General features: G+C 36.9%; 3 protein-coding genes across 3 annotated transcripts; all 3 read right to left on the bottom strand.

The window, feature by feature from the left end:
• Window positions 1–300: 300 nt before the first annotated feature.
• Window positions 301–6,896, bottom strand: LOC149729467 (uncharacterized). Its single transcript, XM_089887088.1, has 9 exons — window positions 6,709–6,896; window positions 6,256–6,466; window positions 5,900–5,983; window positions 5,484–5,627; window positions 4,291–4,457; window positions 3,962–4,092; window positions 3,607–3,771; window positions 2,568–3,145; window positions 301–2,349 (listed from the first exon to the last, which is right to left on the bottom strand). The coding sequence occupies exons 1-9, from the start codon at window positions 6,721–6,723 to the stop codon at window positions 1,574–1,576; spliced, it is 2,271 nt and encodes a 756-aa protein (XP_089743214.1). The 5' UTR covers window positions 6,724–6,896; the 3' UTR covers window positions 301–1,573.
• Window positions 6,897–8,950: 2,054 nt separating this feature from the next.
• LOC149729466 (basal body-orientation factor 1-like) lies at window positions 8,951–13,898 on the bottom strand. Its single transcript, XM_089887118.1, has 12 exons — window positions 13,771–13,898; window positions 13,344–13,472; window positions 12,945–13,068; window positions 12,639–12,704; window positions 12,204–12,413; window positions 11,786–11,947; window positions 11,245–11,427; window positions 10,647–10,772; window positions 10,168–10,268; window positions 9,730–9,882; window positions 9,285–9,449; window positions 8,951–9,181 (listed from the first exon to the last, which is right to left on the bottom strand). Exons 1-12 carry the CDS (start codon window positions 13,824–13,826, stop codon window positions 9,040–9,042), a joined length of 1,617 nt encoding a protein of 538 aa, XP_089743244.1. The 5' UTR covers window positions 13,827–13,898; the 3' UTR covers window positions 8,951–9,039.
• LOC149729465 (uncharacterized) lies at window positions 13,771–16,578 on the bottom strand. The gene has a single exon (XM_089887121.1). It carries the CDS (start codon window positions 15,496–15,498, stop codon window positions 14,419–14,421), a length of 1,080 nt encoding a protein of 359 aa, XP_089743247.1. The 5' UTR covers window positions 15,499–16,578; the 3' UTR covers window positions 13,771–14,418.
• Window positions 16,579–16,633: the final 55 nt, after the last annotated feature.

Here is a 16,633-nt window from a genome sequence, read left to right as displayed (position 1 = left end):
ATGTTCACCATAGTTCACGTGTATAGTTAGAGTGGGGAAAGACGGGACGCATTTAGCACGTGAAATCCAAATATTGTGATCGTGTTTCCAGCAATTAACAACATTCTGCTGTGGGGACACGGTTTTATGATTCGTTGAATGCTTACCACCAAGTGGGATGGGAAAATCTAATGAAAAGGTGTACCATCTTCCCCCAGCCTACGAAACATATTCTTTATTTGAGCTATGCATATATACATATACACTAACAAATATATGATATTATACAACACGGTTAGTTTTTTGGGGTAATACCACGAATTAGTACTATCACTCCTTTATTAATTGACACCAATTTAATAAAATATAATAAAACACACGAGGAGTTATTTAGCGATCCGCACAACAGGTGAAATTTTACAAATTCAAAAACACACAGGATAAGATGGGACTTTGGCAATGAAAACATACAAAACTACAATGTGGGAGAAGATGCGACTCTAAATTAAAATATATTTACATTAGCAGTATTCTGCAACTTGTAGTTAACCTACCGAGTTTAACAGACTGTGCTAGTTTCTTTGCCATGTAAACTTCATATATATAACGTTAAACCGATATTTTTTTGTTGTCTTTATCTCAAATTAAAGTCATATTGACCCCTGCCTATTTTCTTAATGTTTATATCTCAGTGTATTTTTACAAAACTAAAACTAGTTTTATGAGACAAAATCAAACTGTACGAAATATTCAAGGTTATTTTATGAAGCTATGAAACTAGTTTATTCGTATGCACACGCAAACTAAAAAAAACATCTGCTTTACTATGATTTAGCGAGCATTAAAAAATAGCACCTTACTATTTCGCAATTTTTTTACCTGTTCAAAGTATACTGTTTCTATTTTATATATTTTTTTAATATTTAAAAACAGTAATCAGCTTTGACGGGCGTTTTATAAAGTCGTGATAATACTGTCAAATAATACTGTAATCTTATTTTCCTGATTATCATGAAATGGGGGTCCGTAAAAAAAAATTAAAAAAAATCTCGCCTGACAAATTGTCCCATCTTCCCCCACCCTACTATAATTGCCTAGAAACAGGCTGAATGTTTGCTTTTTCACGTTTGCGTTTAAATAAATGATTGACACGTTCGCAATAAATACTTTGCAGGCGCGTTAACGTGACGTGTATAATGCTCTTCGAAGTTTCGTGTTTGGTATGAGGCCGCTGGCCAACCTGAGCCTTAAAACATTGTAAACTTGTTTCAAAACGTCATTGATGGGAGACCCTGTTTGCTTTGTCCTAATTGTTCGTCATACAAAATTACACGTTTTGTTGCTTAAAAATAAGCTTGTATTTTTCTAAAACGAACATTTGAATATAACATTCTTTGGTGTTTTTAATGTTAAAATAACCTACGTATACAATGACTACACATGGGGGACAAAAAACTTAACCGTGTTGTATAATACTGCGGGTAAGATAGATCATGTAAGCACAATTATCCTATATATTTCCTAATCGTGATTTTAACAATTAACAAAGCTCTTATTGAGTCGTAAGGATACACTACCAGTTTTGTTCAATTTCTTAAAGTTCTGTAAATCCACCGCTTGGCAACCAAATGCCGTTTTCAGTGCTTTTGCTCAACTCTGTCATTGGAATACTTTGGTATCGTCCTATGGTATGATGTACGTTATGGTACGGGGGTGGTTGGTCGCTTTGGTTGATGCTGTGCGTTGAAGAAGCTCGCACTACGGACATGAGGCCGTTTTTTGGTTGACAGTGACTGTTTGAAAGGGTGCTGCTTTTCGTTAAGTATGGAATCACTCTGTCCCTCCTGTTCTGGTTTAGCTGTTTATCAAGTCGGTCAGTATGGCCACGGTGCTGCAATCTGGGTGATCTCTGTGATCTGGATTCAAAATAAAGTTGCTCTGAGCTTCCGAAGCTATGTTGTACGGCAGGTACCGGTAAATGCAGCTTTGAGTCTAAATGGTTCGCACAATCTGCCAAGTCAGAGAATGTCCCTTCATCTATTGAGCTACCGACCACTGGGATATCAATAGATTGTGAGTTGTGCCTTGTAATCGGCCACCTCTTCTTCGCTTTACCTGCACGGGACTTTATATCGTTTTGAGTTTTTTTCATTTGTGGTGTCCGGCAACCTACTTCTCCAACGCTTACAAGCTTTGATGGTGTTAATACGTTTGCTTTCATTTTACGAAGGTACCCGTTACGTCTCAATTCTCCCTGGTTTGAGTTATTAGCAATAGCAGTAGGAGACGACTCTGTAGAATCAGCCGATGTGAAAATGTTGCCGGATTTGTCAAACTGGTGTAAGAATCTCGAATGTGCCGACCGGGCAACTGAAACAAGAATAACTTTTGAAAAGTAAATATTTAAGCCCTAAAAACATAAACTGGAAAAAGTTCGCATAAAATCTGTGTTAAAATTTTAAAGTTGATTTAGTTTTTTTACGGCAAAGCTTCGGTTACAGTGGCTTGTATATACGCGGCTTGTATAAAATAGTTATACAGCATTGAAATACACACGTTAAAAACGGGTTAGAAATGCTTATATTCACCGTTCTTCATCGGTCCGTTCTTCTTTGCCCATAATTTATGCTTTGCGTTTATTCCATCATCTCGAATTGTAAAGTTCGCCCTGCCATCTTCAGCACGAGTTTCCTGCTCGCGTTTGTTCCTTTGCTCGAACAAGAAGTCATCACAGCTTTCACTTTTCAGGAACTTTCCGTAAGCATTCTCATCCAATATTCCACCGTCGTCTGTTGTCGTGAAATCTGCTGGCGGGGGAAGTTGGTGCAGAAAATTCTCGGTTGAATATAACTCGTCTTTCGAACCCGAGTCAGTGTTTTCCACAGACCAATTATTTTCCTGTTTCGCCAACTTTTTGCGCGTTTTGTAGCTTATCACGTGATCAGAGTACCTCTCCGCGCGCCTCGATTGGTTAGATTTTGCTGCCATAGAAACACCCGTTAAATGGTCCAAACTACCACTTCTTGTTGGGATCTGCACGGAAGCAAGGCGATCCATGTAAGAAGTTGGAACGCTCGGTCCTTCCAACCTTGCATCATTAGATGACATGTCATGGTAACCGCTGTCAGAATATGGCAGACCTGGCGTATCTTCGGCGCTTCTTGGTCTGAATTATTAACATGAAGTAGAGTAGGGTGGGAGAAGAGGGGACAGCTTTAGTTTGTACATATCCAAATAACCTGATTGTTCTTTAAACGATTAACAAAGGTTTATAAGAGTCGTAAGGGGCGGTTTTATAATTTATTAAATGTTCTTTGTTTACTACCAAATGGGACAGAAAAAAGAATAGAATGTCTCATCTCCCCTACCCTACCATGTATCGCTGTTAGTTTCACAGATGTAACGGAGGCCTTTTCCATTAGAAACGAACAACTATACCATGATCTACAAACATGTATTCGCAACCTGGTATAAAAATAATTACCCACAAAGTCACATACAGCATGGTAACTCGTAAGTGGCCCCGAGGTGTATGGAACAGACCGCCCGTATTATAACGACTGTCGTTGCCCCGCCAATCAAGGATAAGTAAGTTATTCATTTATTCAACTTGTTATTTTGTTGTACCTCGCTTCTGCCGTCTTTTCCGGAGAGTTATTTTGTTGACTTGTTTCCTCGTCTTCCGGAAAATCTTTGATCAACTTTCGATGCAACCTTTGTAGTTGGTTGATAAGTTTCGTATCAACTGTTATGTTGGTTTCGTCCATTCGTTTTACTGACGTCCTTCGGTAGCTGGTGGTACAAAATACGGTTTTATTAGGAATGGAATGAATTGAACTGAATTTAACTTATTTAACGCGTGGTGGACAAGGTCGGTCGTTATAACATAACCTTTCTGTTTCATAAACCCCATGCCCGCCTTTTAAAATGCGCTAAGTTTACTCTAATCGGGTATTTTAAAATGCGCAAAGTTTACTCCAACCTTCTCCTTAAACTAGGAGGAACCGTGTAACTTCTTCTACTCGTACTTGATCCTCGTCTTCCTTTCTCATCCTCGTTGTCTCCTTCTTCATCGTCACTATCTTCGCCTTCCTCTTGCTCGTTGTTTGAAATCTAAGGAAAAGTTGCGGCTTGTATGTGACGGTTGATGTATACTATATAAAGTAGCCTGTTGAGCTATGAATACTAAAACATTTTACGCGGTGGTACAATGCTGGTTATGCGACTCCCGTCTTCCCCCATCCTACTATATGACATGTTGTTTACAATAACCTGTTTATTCTTACAGTGCTACCACAACTGATAACTCACCATTTTAACTATATCTTGAATAACCATCACACCCAATATCTCTGCTAGTAGAAAGGCGAATCCAGCGAAATAAAACGACCAACCATAATAAGTATCGGGCGTCTTTTCTTTACTCAGTTTGTCGCTGCTTGAAATATATATGATGATGCCAAGAACGTTGCTAAGTCCTGTGGAAATATAATAATCAGTGGTTAGTTACTGTTTGACTAATTGTATAATACGGATTGGTACGCAGCCATTGCTTCAACCCAGTGGCCACTAATGGGTTGTCTAAAAAGCGACACAGAAAAAAAACATCCACAAAGTTATCTAAAAGACACCAAACCTTACCCTATAACCATGGAACCTCAAACCGAAGCGTAACAAAGCGATTGTTGTAGACGCCGTTAGACGCATATATCAGTTCTTTGTATTATTTGCACGAAAACACGTTGAAAACAAATAAGCCAATGTTATAATATTTAATATTTCAAGATTATTGCAGCTCGACACACTTAGATATCGTGACATACTTTAACCGTATTCAGTTCCAGATGAATTCGTTTCAACCTGTCTCATATTTGCTTGAAATCCCAGCTTCCCTGACCAATCTTATTTAATCAATAACCTCATATCACCAATGCGTTACGCAATATTATTTTGTCGTCACCCAGTCGTCTCTGGAGGCCAATCTCGCATATGGTTCAAGTTTGATTAAACTATGGAACCGCCAAATTTCCCAACATAACATGACAAAGAAGGAAGATTTTTGACTTAAATCTCATGCCCCTTGTCTTCACCCATATAAAGTTTTATGTCCACAGTGTTCTATATTGTGGATTAATACTTGCGTCAACTACCTGGCGGCGCCGTAGCACAGTTGATTAGCGCGCCCGATTTAAACCAAAAGGTGTTGGGTTCAAGACTCGTCGTTGCCAACGTTGTGGTCGTGTGGGCAAGGCACTGAATGGCAACAACCCGGTGGTAACTAATGGTTTATCCAAATTATCCGCCACATTATAAAAAATGAGAAAATCCTTTTTTAACGACCTTCGCTAGCTATTTTTGAATGGCATTTTTTGAAAGCGAGTTATACAATTTAGGCCTATACTAATCTCGTATTCCCTCTTAATCCTTATACGAGTACAAATGTCTATGCTCGAGGAACGATTACTTTAACTTGTAAAAGCATCACCTACACCGCATCATATTACCTGAAAGAACGAAGAAAACCCCAGCTATCAAAGGAAATATCAATTTCTTTGGAGCCCAGATGTAACTAAAGCCAAGCAGCACAGTTGCAAAGAACGTGAGAAACACACTGAGTATTGGAAACACGTTGGAACGCCGCAGCATGTCTGTGGAAACAACGCATTCTATAATCCACATTCGATATAAGTGGCAAGTCATGTGTTTCCTTGTGCAAGATATTTTCTGATAAACGATTAGTCACTAATAAACGATTGAAGTACATGTTGCAATGCGATGCACACTACTTTTTTCAAAGCATTTTGTGCGTTTTTAAACGGCACGAGATGTAGGAAACGACACAAAGACTGTTGTTGCTTCCCACCCGAGGATAAATGGTGTACATCGCATTGCAACAAATCTGTTTGAGTATTTAACTTACTTATGACGTAGATAGATGATATTGTTCTTGATTCCACTTCTGACGTCAGTGAGTCGAGGATTTTGCATCTTCCAGCGCACATGGCTGTAAAGCAAAAATGTAAATAAGGTTATAAACCTTTGTAGCTTGTCTGTAAAGAAGATTAAATAAGTTTTATTCGTCCAAGTTGAATGAGTGTTACTTATTGATTCTCGCGTTCACTCTGTTTTACACTACTTGTGCCCGATTACGAGTAACCACTTACGTTTTGTAAGCGCATGTAACGTTGTAAATATATATTATATTATACTGGGACTTTTCGAAAGTAATCCCATCTTGGGTGCAAGCGATTTAAGCAATTAAGCAGCTTAACTCACCCTCCCCGCAGCATATTCTCCAAAGTCCCGAATAAGAATACATTTCCTTCTTGACAACTTCGGACTTATTATCAGGCGAGCTCCGAAACATTAGGCCAGCTGCGTGTATGCTAACCGTCCATGCTGCCCTTTGGTTTAACCAGTGATCCGAAAACAAAGAAATAGTTAGGAATAGAAAAGTGACGACTGAACCGAAACCGATGACATATTTCTGTGAATAAAAAAAAGTTGTTATGTTTTATTACATACCAAAACTTATCAACTTACAGATCCCTTATAGATTGTTGAAATTGTCCTGTAACCTGTTTATTTTCCAGTGGCAGGGCAACGACAGTCGTTATACCACAGGTGTCCTGTTTCATACACCTTGTGCCTGCTACTTAAACCACGTATCTAACTTGGTGGACAACTATTTATTAATTTAATATTTTGTCGACAGCATCTCCAACTCACCCGTGTATTTATCATTCTCACCGTTCCCACCGCGTTAGCACTATACGTATGTTCTTATTCTGGTGTTGTCGCAGCGATGTTAAATTAAGACAATAAATTTTGTACTTGTGACCCGTTCCGAACATTTCCTAACCACTTTGGCCTTGTCTTTCTCTGGAAATAAAGCAAAAGAATGTCTTTCTATATAGTACTGATGGCATAAGACGGATGCCGTAGCACATAATATATAGTAGGTTGGGGGAAGATGGGGCACCTTTTCATTCTATTTTCTCGTACATTTTGGTAGTAAACAAAGAACATTCAAACAATTATAAGACCTTTTCCGTTCATAGACCGTTGTAAATTGTTTAAAACACGACCAGGATATTTATATTTTTTGTGCTAAAGGTGTCCCACCTTACCCCGCCACTATACCACATTTTCTAACTCTAACTATTAGTTAAGCCTTTTATCCCAATCTACTATATTAAACGACAGCAATTTTAGAAGTTTAAACGACAAGGCACGCCATGGGTGTTGGGATAATGCTTAAGCTAGCTCATTACTTTGTTTTAATATCTATAGTAAGCCCTACATGATTTATCACATCTAAGGTATGACGCAAATATATATTCCTTTTCTTTAGGCAAACTATTCAGGCTGTGATTGCTGATTGTAAACTGTGAGGCTACTTTATAGCAATAGTTTATATTTATTAGTTTCCTTTCCTAAGAGAATAACAATGCCTTCCCTTTTACAAATCTGCAAGTCTATTTAACCAAGCCTGCGTTACTAAACTCACGAATCCTTAACATTATTGGAAGCACTATAGAGATGTAATAACGAGGCAGCGATGAGAAAAGACGAGTTGTTCCCGTGGGGTCTTCTCGCTGGTCAATTCCGTCAGACTGAGATCAATACTGGACGCTCTGTCGCTACTGTTGTTACTATTAAAGACTTCATATATTGAAGTCGCGTGGATGCTGGGTTTCATAGAGTAATCGAACTTACGGTTATTGTATTAAGTCTATTATTGGAAAACGAAATTAAAAACACCGATTACCAACAAATCATGTCTTGTGTATTAATACACGTAGTTCCCCCCGCAGCGGATCTTTATTATTAACGGTTGTTCTTTGCGTTATACGTTTTGAGTGTTTGCCCTTGATTAGCAATTAATTAGCTTTCACCCATAGAAACGAAGGGCACGTAAACATGGGTTAAGACGGGACTCTTATAAGCTAAGCACATACTGCAAAGTATTTCCAAACCAAAGTATATAACACATTTAGGGTGATACCACGCATTAGATTTTTATACCTTTATTAATTGACACTTCTAAAATATATATTAAAACACACGAGGAGTTATTTAGCGATCCGCACAACTGGTGTAATTTTACAAATTCAAAAACACATAGGGTATATGACGGTTTAAAATCATTGTTAATTTTAATTAATAATTAAATCTATTCACAGGAATACACTTAAATAACACGAAATAATACTGAACGCTTTAAAACCAAGATAATACTTTTGAATGAAGTTTCTATTTAATCCATAAATTGAGTGTTGCTGTTCTGTATTTCGCACTTCTTATCAACTATCTCTAAGTACCTGATTTTAGAACGCAGTTTTCATACATATCTTGTTAGTATATTAGTATGGACCCTACCATATTTGGATAACCCCTACTAAGATATACAGTTTTGAATAAAACACAAACCTTTGATATTTGGAAATAAAAACCTATGAAACTACAAACTGAAAAAAGACAGCAATATTTATTTTTGTATTAATATTATTCTGCAACCTGTAGTTACCCTACCAAAATTAACAACCTGTGCTAGTTTCTTTGTCATGTGAACTTTATATATAGTAGGGTGTGGGAAGATGGAACACCTTTTCACTCTTATTTTCTTGTCTTATTTTGTAGAAAATAAAGAAAATTAAAAAAAAATATAAATTTGTGTCCTCCCAACTTCCACCGATTACTGTTAATTGTTTAAAACACAATCAGGATATTTGGATTTTATTTAAATGTGTCCCATCTTCCCCAGTAAGGTAGGGAAAGATTGGAGTAGAGTTGGGGAAGATGGTACACCTTTAGCACATAATATTCATATATCCTAATCCTGTTTTAAACAATTAGTCTTGGTTGGTTTATAGATGTTCTTAGAACGGAACGTCCGTTATATAACGACTCTTACCCCGCCATGTGACGATAATAAGTTGCATTCATTCACTTTTAAAGACACTCTGTATTTTATGCATCTGAGCTGGTTTATTGAAAAAATGGAACACTTGTTTACAAAACTATATAGACAGTGCAATAAAGAGATTACGAATTCAGTCATGTTGTGAGTTGCTTCACTGATATCGCTGGCAACGTCACCCCCTGAGGTTGCTCCTGTTGTGTTATAAAGGTGGTCGTCTCTTTGCCTACGTCATCAGATCCAGGGGTGGGGTTGGGGGCGTGGTCTATTGGTTTTGGTCTGTAAGGGTGGGGCGGATTAGTAACAAGTATTTTACACCGACAAATTAAGTGACGAGGCAATGACAGTCGTTATTCCACGTACATGTCTTCTAGTTTCTTACCTGTTAGTTTTATCAGTTATACTTAATGGAGGTGCAGACTGTTGTGTTCTCTGTACATTAGACTTCGTCTTCAAGCCGTTCATCCTAGCGAATAGAAGGCGGAGAACTTTTTCTTTTTGTTCCCAAGTTAAGTCACGAATGTCGACTTGGTTACCAAGGCTTGACCTGTTACGAAATAGTTTGATTTAGAATGAAGGATGTTGTTTTTATTATTGAAATTTATGCATTTTCGCCAGTATAAGAAACTAATATGCAAAAGGAGTTTTTTTTGGCCTAAATAAAGTCCAGAGCAACTACCGGTTAGGGTATAAAAGTTTAAATGAATGTAACCTGTTTATCCTGGCATGGGGTGGCAACAATAAGTTTAACAGCTGGGTTACAGTAACGAAAGCTTGCAGAAGTAAATATACAAAACGAAAAGACAGAATTTATTTAAAAGATTTACCAATTCTCTGCTTCACTAAGATCAGCAAACACACTGTTGGTGCTGCTGTCGTTCTTTCTAAAGGTTCGAATCTTAGGGAAGTCTGCTTGGCCAGAATGAGCAGCCAACATTTTACGATGATAGGCTGACTGAGCAGCTTGAACGTATTGTGCTCTGTGAAGTTAAATAAATGAATGTAACTTATTTATCTTCTTATGGCTGGGAAGCAAAGCGGGTGTTTGTTTCTTGCACCTTGTGCCCGCATTAAGTTTGCATTTGACAAAATAATATGATTATAATCTGAGCTTAAGGTAAGAGATAGCATCTATTGAGGGACACACCACCAGGGACTTTAACATATCGTCTACTTAATTTTTTCTCTGTTTTTATCAATGCAATATGAATACATTATATGGACATACAACCAAAAACAAGCGTATTATAGCACAACATACTCACCGGTTAAGCGCAATCTCTGTCCGAACTTTTTCAAGCGCGTTAAGGAAGAATATTTCAACGTTGGTTCGTTGTTCGACGATGTTTTTAGCAACGACTTTTACCTTTTAAAACAATGTTGACGTTAAATATGGAAAGATTAGCGAGCCATTAGCAACTTGCAAGAGTCCAAGAAAATGATTTGCTTGAATTCCTGTAGCCAATATGTTACAATGTTACCATTGTGGGATGTGACCTTGGGCGAGACGCCAAACGACAATTACTTGCGTTTTAGCGTTACAATTTGAACATTACCATAATCGCAGGCACCTTAGTTGAGTGGTCTACTTTAAGCATATAACCAAAGCATATCGGAATCGATGCTCAACGCCAATAGCGATACTGATTAGGATCCCAGGTCCTTGCCAAGGGTCTCACCCACAAAAAATACACACTTGAACAAGTTTTCATACAAGTACAGTAAAAAAATGACATGAAACCACCTTGTTCATTTCTTTATCTTTAATCTGAAGCATTCGTTGTAGTTTCTGTATTTCTCCAGCACTGGCCACAGTTTCCATCCTAGCTCGCTGTTCAATAGCGCGTTTCTCGTCTCGGAATTCGTGGACCTGAGATGTTACAATGATTTGCCAATTCCTAGAAAAATGACCATTTCCATAATTTATGGGTGAAGTTCTACAGCACGGCAAAGGGCGGGTATTTATAGGCCAAAGTTGGTTGGAGTTATGCCTGTTAACTCATAGCATTTGAAAACAAGAGGTGACAAGAAATAACTTTATCTAACTTCTTTATTCTCGCGTGGCTGGAAAACGACAGTCGTTAAACACGGGTGTTTTGTTTCTTACACCTCAAGCCAGCTACTTTGTAGGTGATTATTTGGGACTATTTTTTTTTTTTTTTATGTGTGGCTGATGGTTTGGACAGCCCATTAATGACCACCGGATTGGAAATTGCCGTTTATCGTCTTCCACAAGGACACATACCCCACAATGGTAGCAGAGAAGAGCCTTGAACCCATTACCTCTGGGTTCGCCGGACAAAGTTGTTTAGAACATTAGGAAATCACTACCAACCACTCACCATGCTACTTAATGCTTTTTCAAGTTGTTCAACCTTTTCCCTTAGACCATGAATCTCCCCCTTGTGACGTTTACTTTCAGTCACCTTTTCCTTCACGGTGGCGTCAGAAAGCTCCTTATTGGACCGCAGACTTTCCACTTCTGTGGTTAACGAGTCACATCGGGTTTGTAATGACTGGGATTCCTATGAAACAAGAAACCTTTTATATAATATTTGCACAAGAATAAAAACATAGGATACTAGTTAAATGTTATGATGATACACATAAACAAGGTATTGTTGTTTGTTCTTTCTGCTCTGGCACACAAGTATAGTATTCATAATCTAGGTAATACACGTTTGAAGCTTGATGCTGTCATTGGTTGTACCATGGCACAGTGATGGTTCTAATTCAAGGTTTTATTTGGATTCAACCCATGACGCGTAACATAGTTGATGTGTGTGTTCTTAAGCAAGACACTTAACTGCAATTGATCCAATCCAGTGATCACTCATGGCTTGTCTAAAAAGTGAGCCATTTAAAACAGATTTTGATACAAACCTTAATATGGTAACTTAAAGCTTCATTGAGTCGAATATTCTCCTTGTAAACAGATCTTGTTGTTTCATCTAAATTAGCAATAGCTTCAGTGTGAGCTCTTTCAGCAAGTTCTGCAATCTTCTGACTTGCCTCTCTTTCTAAACGAATCTTTTCCTCAAAAAACTAAAATTAAATCAAATTTATTTTTTTTGCATTTCTGAGAATAAGGTTTTTTGGACACTTATTAGACACACAATGTATTTTACCCACATGAACATATACGATATGTAAACATGTTAAAAAGTTGTGATTGTCATTTGCCCCACTTTCTCTTTTATTTATTTATTTACATAGTTTAAATTCTGTATCTACAGTGAAAAGTTGGACATTGTTAGTTCAAAAACTTCTAAAACATGCCCAATACCAAAATCATTCTAACCTTGTGTTCCATCTTCTGCAGTGTGTCTTTATGTTCTTTATTGGCAACAAACAAACTTTCACGAATCTCATCCAACTCAGCTTGCATCGCAGCTCGTTTACGACGAAACTCTTTCACAAGTTTTAACTCGGATTGCATCAGTTTCACTTCACCCGTTCGTTGTTCGAGTCTTGACTCAAGGTCCGAGATCTGGGAGCTGAACTCTGCCATCTGGTGAGAATAAGGTGGTTTTAAAGATTTTAATAAACCTATTAAAAACATTTTGGGGTGTGAAATGGCAGGAGTTTTTAGTTTTAACGGTCCAAATGTGTATAACAACATGGGTTTTGGATTCTCCGTTGATTTTAGCAGGGTTAGAGCTGGACTAATTATATTGCTGCCAATTTTGTGCATGGTACATTACATTTAATCTGTACATCTAGAAATTTTTCATACAATCGTTTCTTTGTCTTTCCTGCTTTGTTTCTTCAGATCTTTTAACTCTTGTTCATATCTTGTTATCTGGAAAAAATTGGGTGGAAAGTGTGATAAATTTGTTTAAGAAGAATAAGATGGGACTAAAACAGTTATAATTGATCAAATTGCAACCGAACCAGCCAAGCCTATAATCCAGTTAAAAATTTTGATATTCAGTTGTCAAGTGGAACAAAATAAAAAAAAAAGAAAAATTCTAGAAAAGTTGCTTACAAGGTGGATAAAAAAATAACCAACCAGCTAGGAGCAATATCCAAGCTAAATTACCTCCTCATCCTTTTCCATATCTCCCTTCTTAAGATACGTAACAACCTCAATTGTGTCCTTCTCTGATTGGAACAAAGTGTCGTGCAGTTTTTCATTCTCACCAGCCATTCTTTTGCATGTTTCTCTAAATTAAAAAACTTTATTAATCGCGTACCAAACATCACAGCCAGCATTTTTTATTTAACATAATATATTTACTAAAATTACCATAACTCTACACCTAAAGAATATTTTAGTAGCCTATATATATAGGCATATATATATATGTTCTCTGTAAAAAAATGATCCATAAAATTTTAAAACTGCCGCAAACGGGCATTTGCTTTGTAATCAAAATTTAGGTAGTTTTTGTTTAAATGACTGCGGTAAATTATGTTGTAATTGTTTCAAACAAACCACCTGTATTCATTCCTTGATTTCTCTGTAACATCCAACCTACTTGCCCACAACTTAGCATTCGCCGTAGCCATCGATAATTCAGCATCTCGATCCATCTTCGATGACTTTCCAGATTTCTTTCCTTTTTTTCTAAAAAAATATTTTAGTATCTAGTTTTGAAAATACAATCAGACATATTGTATGGCATATTGGGCCCTTAATGCAAATATGTTAATGCATCTTTCAGAGTCAAAGTCAACCTAGGTCATTTTAATAACATTAGTCTGTATTTTTACGGCATATTTTTAACTGGTTTACAAACCAACCATGCTTTTTAACCAATGATTGAATGTCAAATTTTAAAAACTGTGTTAATTCATAAAATTAGTGTTTTTATATACAAATAGTGGGTAGAATTTACATTAATATATGTAACATAGAAACCTACCCTCCGCTTTTCTTTCCCTTTTTCCCCTTTCCACCCTTTTTGCCTTTCTTGGGCATTTTTATTCTGACCTCTTACACAAACTATAAAAGTAAAGTTTTTTATCTGGAAAAAAGAAGAAAAAACTAAAAATAAAAACAACAATTTAGTTATAAGTTCCAATTACATCGAAAAGTATTTTACACACATCGGGAAGTATAGAAGTAACTCTTATCTCCCATACTTTGTTTATAAACATTATTCGTATACGGAAACGTTTAAATTGGATTACAATATTGACATAAAAAGATGATTTTCCAAAAATTATATTTGTTTACATTATCTTCAAATTTGGCTTCGTCGTTATAGAAACGCCCAGAAGCGCCACCCTCGTACACGTGGCATAGACATCTTAACTTAAATGTATCTTGATGATATTTCGCGTCGCAAACAGAAAAACTTTCGTTTATGATATTGCCACCTGTTGCATTTTGTCAATTACTTTACACCAGTGTTTATATACGAACAGACTTTGCTGCATTTCACAAACAAAAGAGGCACTATTCTTTATTACTCCGTATTGCACTTCTTGTATTTAGTTATAACAATATGAGCCGAAAACTTATATCACGATCACAAATTTCCCAGAAAATAAGACACACTCTATTATTTTTAAAACCCCAGATCTACTTCTGCATTTTCTTCATTATTTTGTGTGATGTACTGCAGTAGGTCGTTCCCCTCCATTTTGCTTGCGTCTAATTTATCACTTGGTTCATTTTCTGTTGCATCAAATAGAATCGGTCGTTTGGTTGGCAGACGAGGTTTATCATCAACTGTTCGAAGTTTGGAAAATATTGAGCTTACGTCATCGTCTACATTCAGTAGGACTTCTTCGTTTCCAATACTCTGCTCTGGCAGAGGAATACTGGCATTTTTGTTTTCTTCATCACTGTAGAAGACTAATTCCCGATCGCCAGTGCCAATATTACCAGTAAGATCAGGTTTAGCAAACAAAGTGACTTTATTGGATCGTTCGTCGTTTTCAAGAAAAAGCTCACTTGCCTCATCTGAGGTCTTACCAGCAGCGATGTTTAGTTCTTCCTTATCTACAACGGTGTCTCTATCGAAAAGGGAATCCTTTGTATAATCTAACCCCGTATCACCAAATAGGTCTACTTCAGCGTCTATTTGCTTTGGTGTCTGTGTCTCCGTTTTAACTGTCTTAGTATCCGACGCAGCACTTTCGTTTTGGTTGTCTTTAACAACAATATCAAGGCAAAGGAAAGATTTTACAATTTCCGAATTTGATATTTTTTCATTGCTTGAACACCAACGCATAAACTTATCCACGGCTGCTTTTCGCTGCCTTGCTTCAACTGCTGTTTTAGATGAAGAAGCAACAAGATCTCTTAAGCTCTTTTTCTTTGGCAGTTCTGGCACATATGTACCTGAGTATATTGTATCCAGCGACTTCCGTAAAGTTAGGAACTCATCGTAATGTTTCTCCAGCGTGAAATGTGCGACTCTTTCTAAAGTCTGGTCGACGTATTTTTCTTTCCTAACCTTGTCCAGGGCAGGATGTTCATTCGTTACTACCACAACTGTATAGATGACTTGTGCAGAGCTAAGTTGTTCACGCTTTTCTTTATTGTAAGTTGTGCACTCTGGTACAGTTACGTCCAACCCTGTATCTGTATTCTCCAATTTCCGCGTAGAAGACACTGTAGCTGTTGCGATCCTTGTAGGCATTTCTTTTAAATTTATAAAGTACGCCAATTCAAACGCCAGCAGGCAAAAACTTGTTACGTATATTGATATTGCCGTTTAAATGCAATTGAGCAACTCAATGCAATACAATAGCTTCCTGTATTGGCAAACCAAATAAGTTAAATGGTTTACGTATGTTTGCGCTTGCTGGTTAAATTCGGGCTAATGTTTAACAAATGCATATACGCTGATGTGTTCGGATAAAAATCTCCGTATTTCTTTTTTCTCTACTCGAATGAATGAATGAATGAAATTTATTTCGTCTCTTCGGTCACGATAACGAAGAACAAGAGAGTTGATAAAAAGCGAAAAGACGGGTAGTAACGGTAAAACAACAGTTGTTAAAACACGCTTGTTGATAAAAAAAAAAAGAAATAATGTTTTGGATAAAAGGCGTGACCGTTACACCCTACAGACGATACAATTTCAAAATTAAATAAATAACATTTAATTAAACATTAAAGTTCTAATTGGAAGAAAAGTTTGCGTAAGGACATAACCCGTACAATGGGGGGAGTCGGCCTTAAAGAAGATTGATCCAAAGATTGGAACATGATGGAAAAACAAAACCCCCAAAAAGAAATTCCACCAAAGTTTACAGTAAACAGTTTCGAGTGCACACTTATATAGAATTTAGAAACAAGTGCATTACATTAATACACATCACAGTATAAATAAACATTGGAATAAGAACTTAAAAAAAAATAAAAAATAAATAAAAAATAAAAAAAAATACTCTCTAATGAATTACACGATAATAAAATACCAAAGTATTTTGATGTTCTCCGCATCGCCTGCCTAAAGCGTACTAAATACATGTGTCATGATGTAGCAGAGTATGTATAGCTATTTTGTCTCGCTGTACTTTATATCAAAAACGCCAACTTTTATATTAAAACCATAGCGAACTTAAATACTTAAGGTTGCTATGATTAAAACGCAATGCGTTGTGGCCACATCTGTGGGTGTATTCTAAAAAACGTGGTGTCGTTATAGTCCTGTTGTATAAAACATTTGCTATAAAGAATATCATTCGAATATTTCTATTACAGAATCACCTACACAGCGCGAAGTTAGCTAGCCCCCTAAAAATTCTCAACTGTCTTTTTTCAACGAC

This window comes from Ciona robusta, chromosome 10 (assembly GCF_009617815.1).
Source record: "Ciona robusta chromosome 10, ASM961781v2".
NCBI classification, from domain to species: domain Eukaryota; kingdom Metazoa; phylum Chordata; class Ascidiacea; order Phlebobranchia; family Cionidae; genus Ciona; species Ciona robusta.
The sequence above is the reverse complement of the archived record's forward strand: the minus strand, read 5'-3'. Positions and strand labels throughout refer to the sequence as shown.

What these genes read in the sequence shown, in the direction of transcription:
- LOC149729467 (XM_089887088.1), bottom strand. An exon ending in GAGAATATGCTGCGGGGAGG is followed by an intron (nt 5,984 to 6,255) that starts GTGAGTTAAGCT and finishes TTTGCTTTACAG; the next exon opens with CCATGTGCGCTGGAAGATGC. An exon ending in ATCATCTATCTACGTCATAA is followed by an intron (nt 5,628 to 5,899) that starts GTAAGTTAAATA and finishes TTGTTTCCACAG; the next exon opens with ACATGCTGCGGCGTTCCAAC.
- LOC149729466 (XM_089887118.1), bottom strand. Translation starts at nt 13,826, where the DNA reads ATGCCCAAGAAAGGCAAAAAGGGTGGAAAGGGGAAAAAGGGAAAGAAA. An exon ending in GGAAAGACAAAGAAACGATT is followed by an intron (nt 12,414 to 12,638) that starts GTATGAAAAATT and finishes TATTCTCACCAG; the next exon opens with ATGGCAGAGTTCAGCTCCCA. An exon ending in AAGATAAAGAAATGAACAAG is followed by an intron (nt 10,269 to 10,646) that starts GTGGTTTCATGT and finishes TTGTTTTAAAAG; the next exon opens with GTAAAAGTCGTTGCTAAAAA.
- LOC149729465 (XM_089887121.1), bottom strand. Translation starts at nt 15,498, where the DNA reads ATGCCTACAAGGATCGCAACAGCTACAGTGTCTTCTACGCGGAAATTG.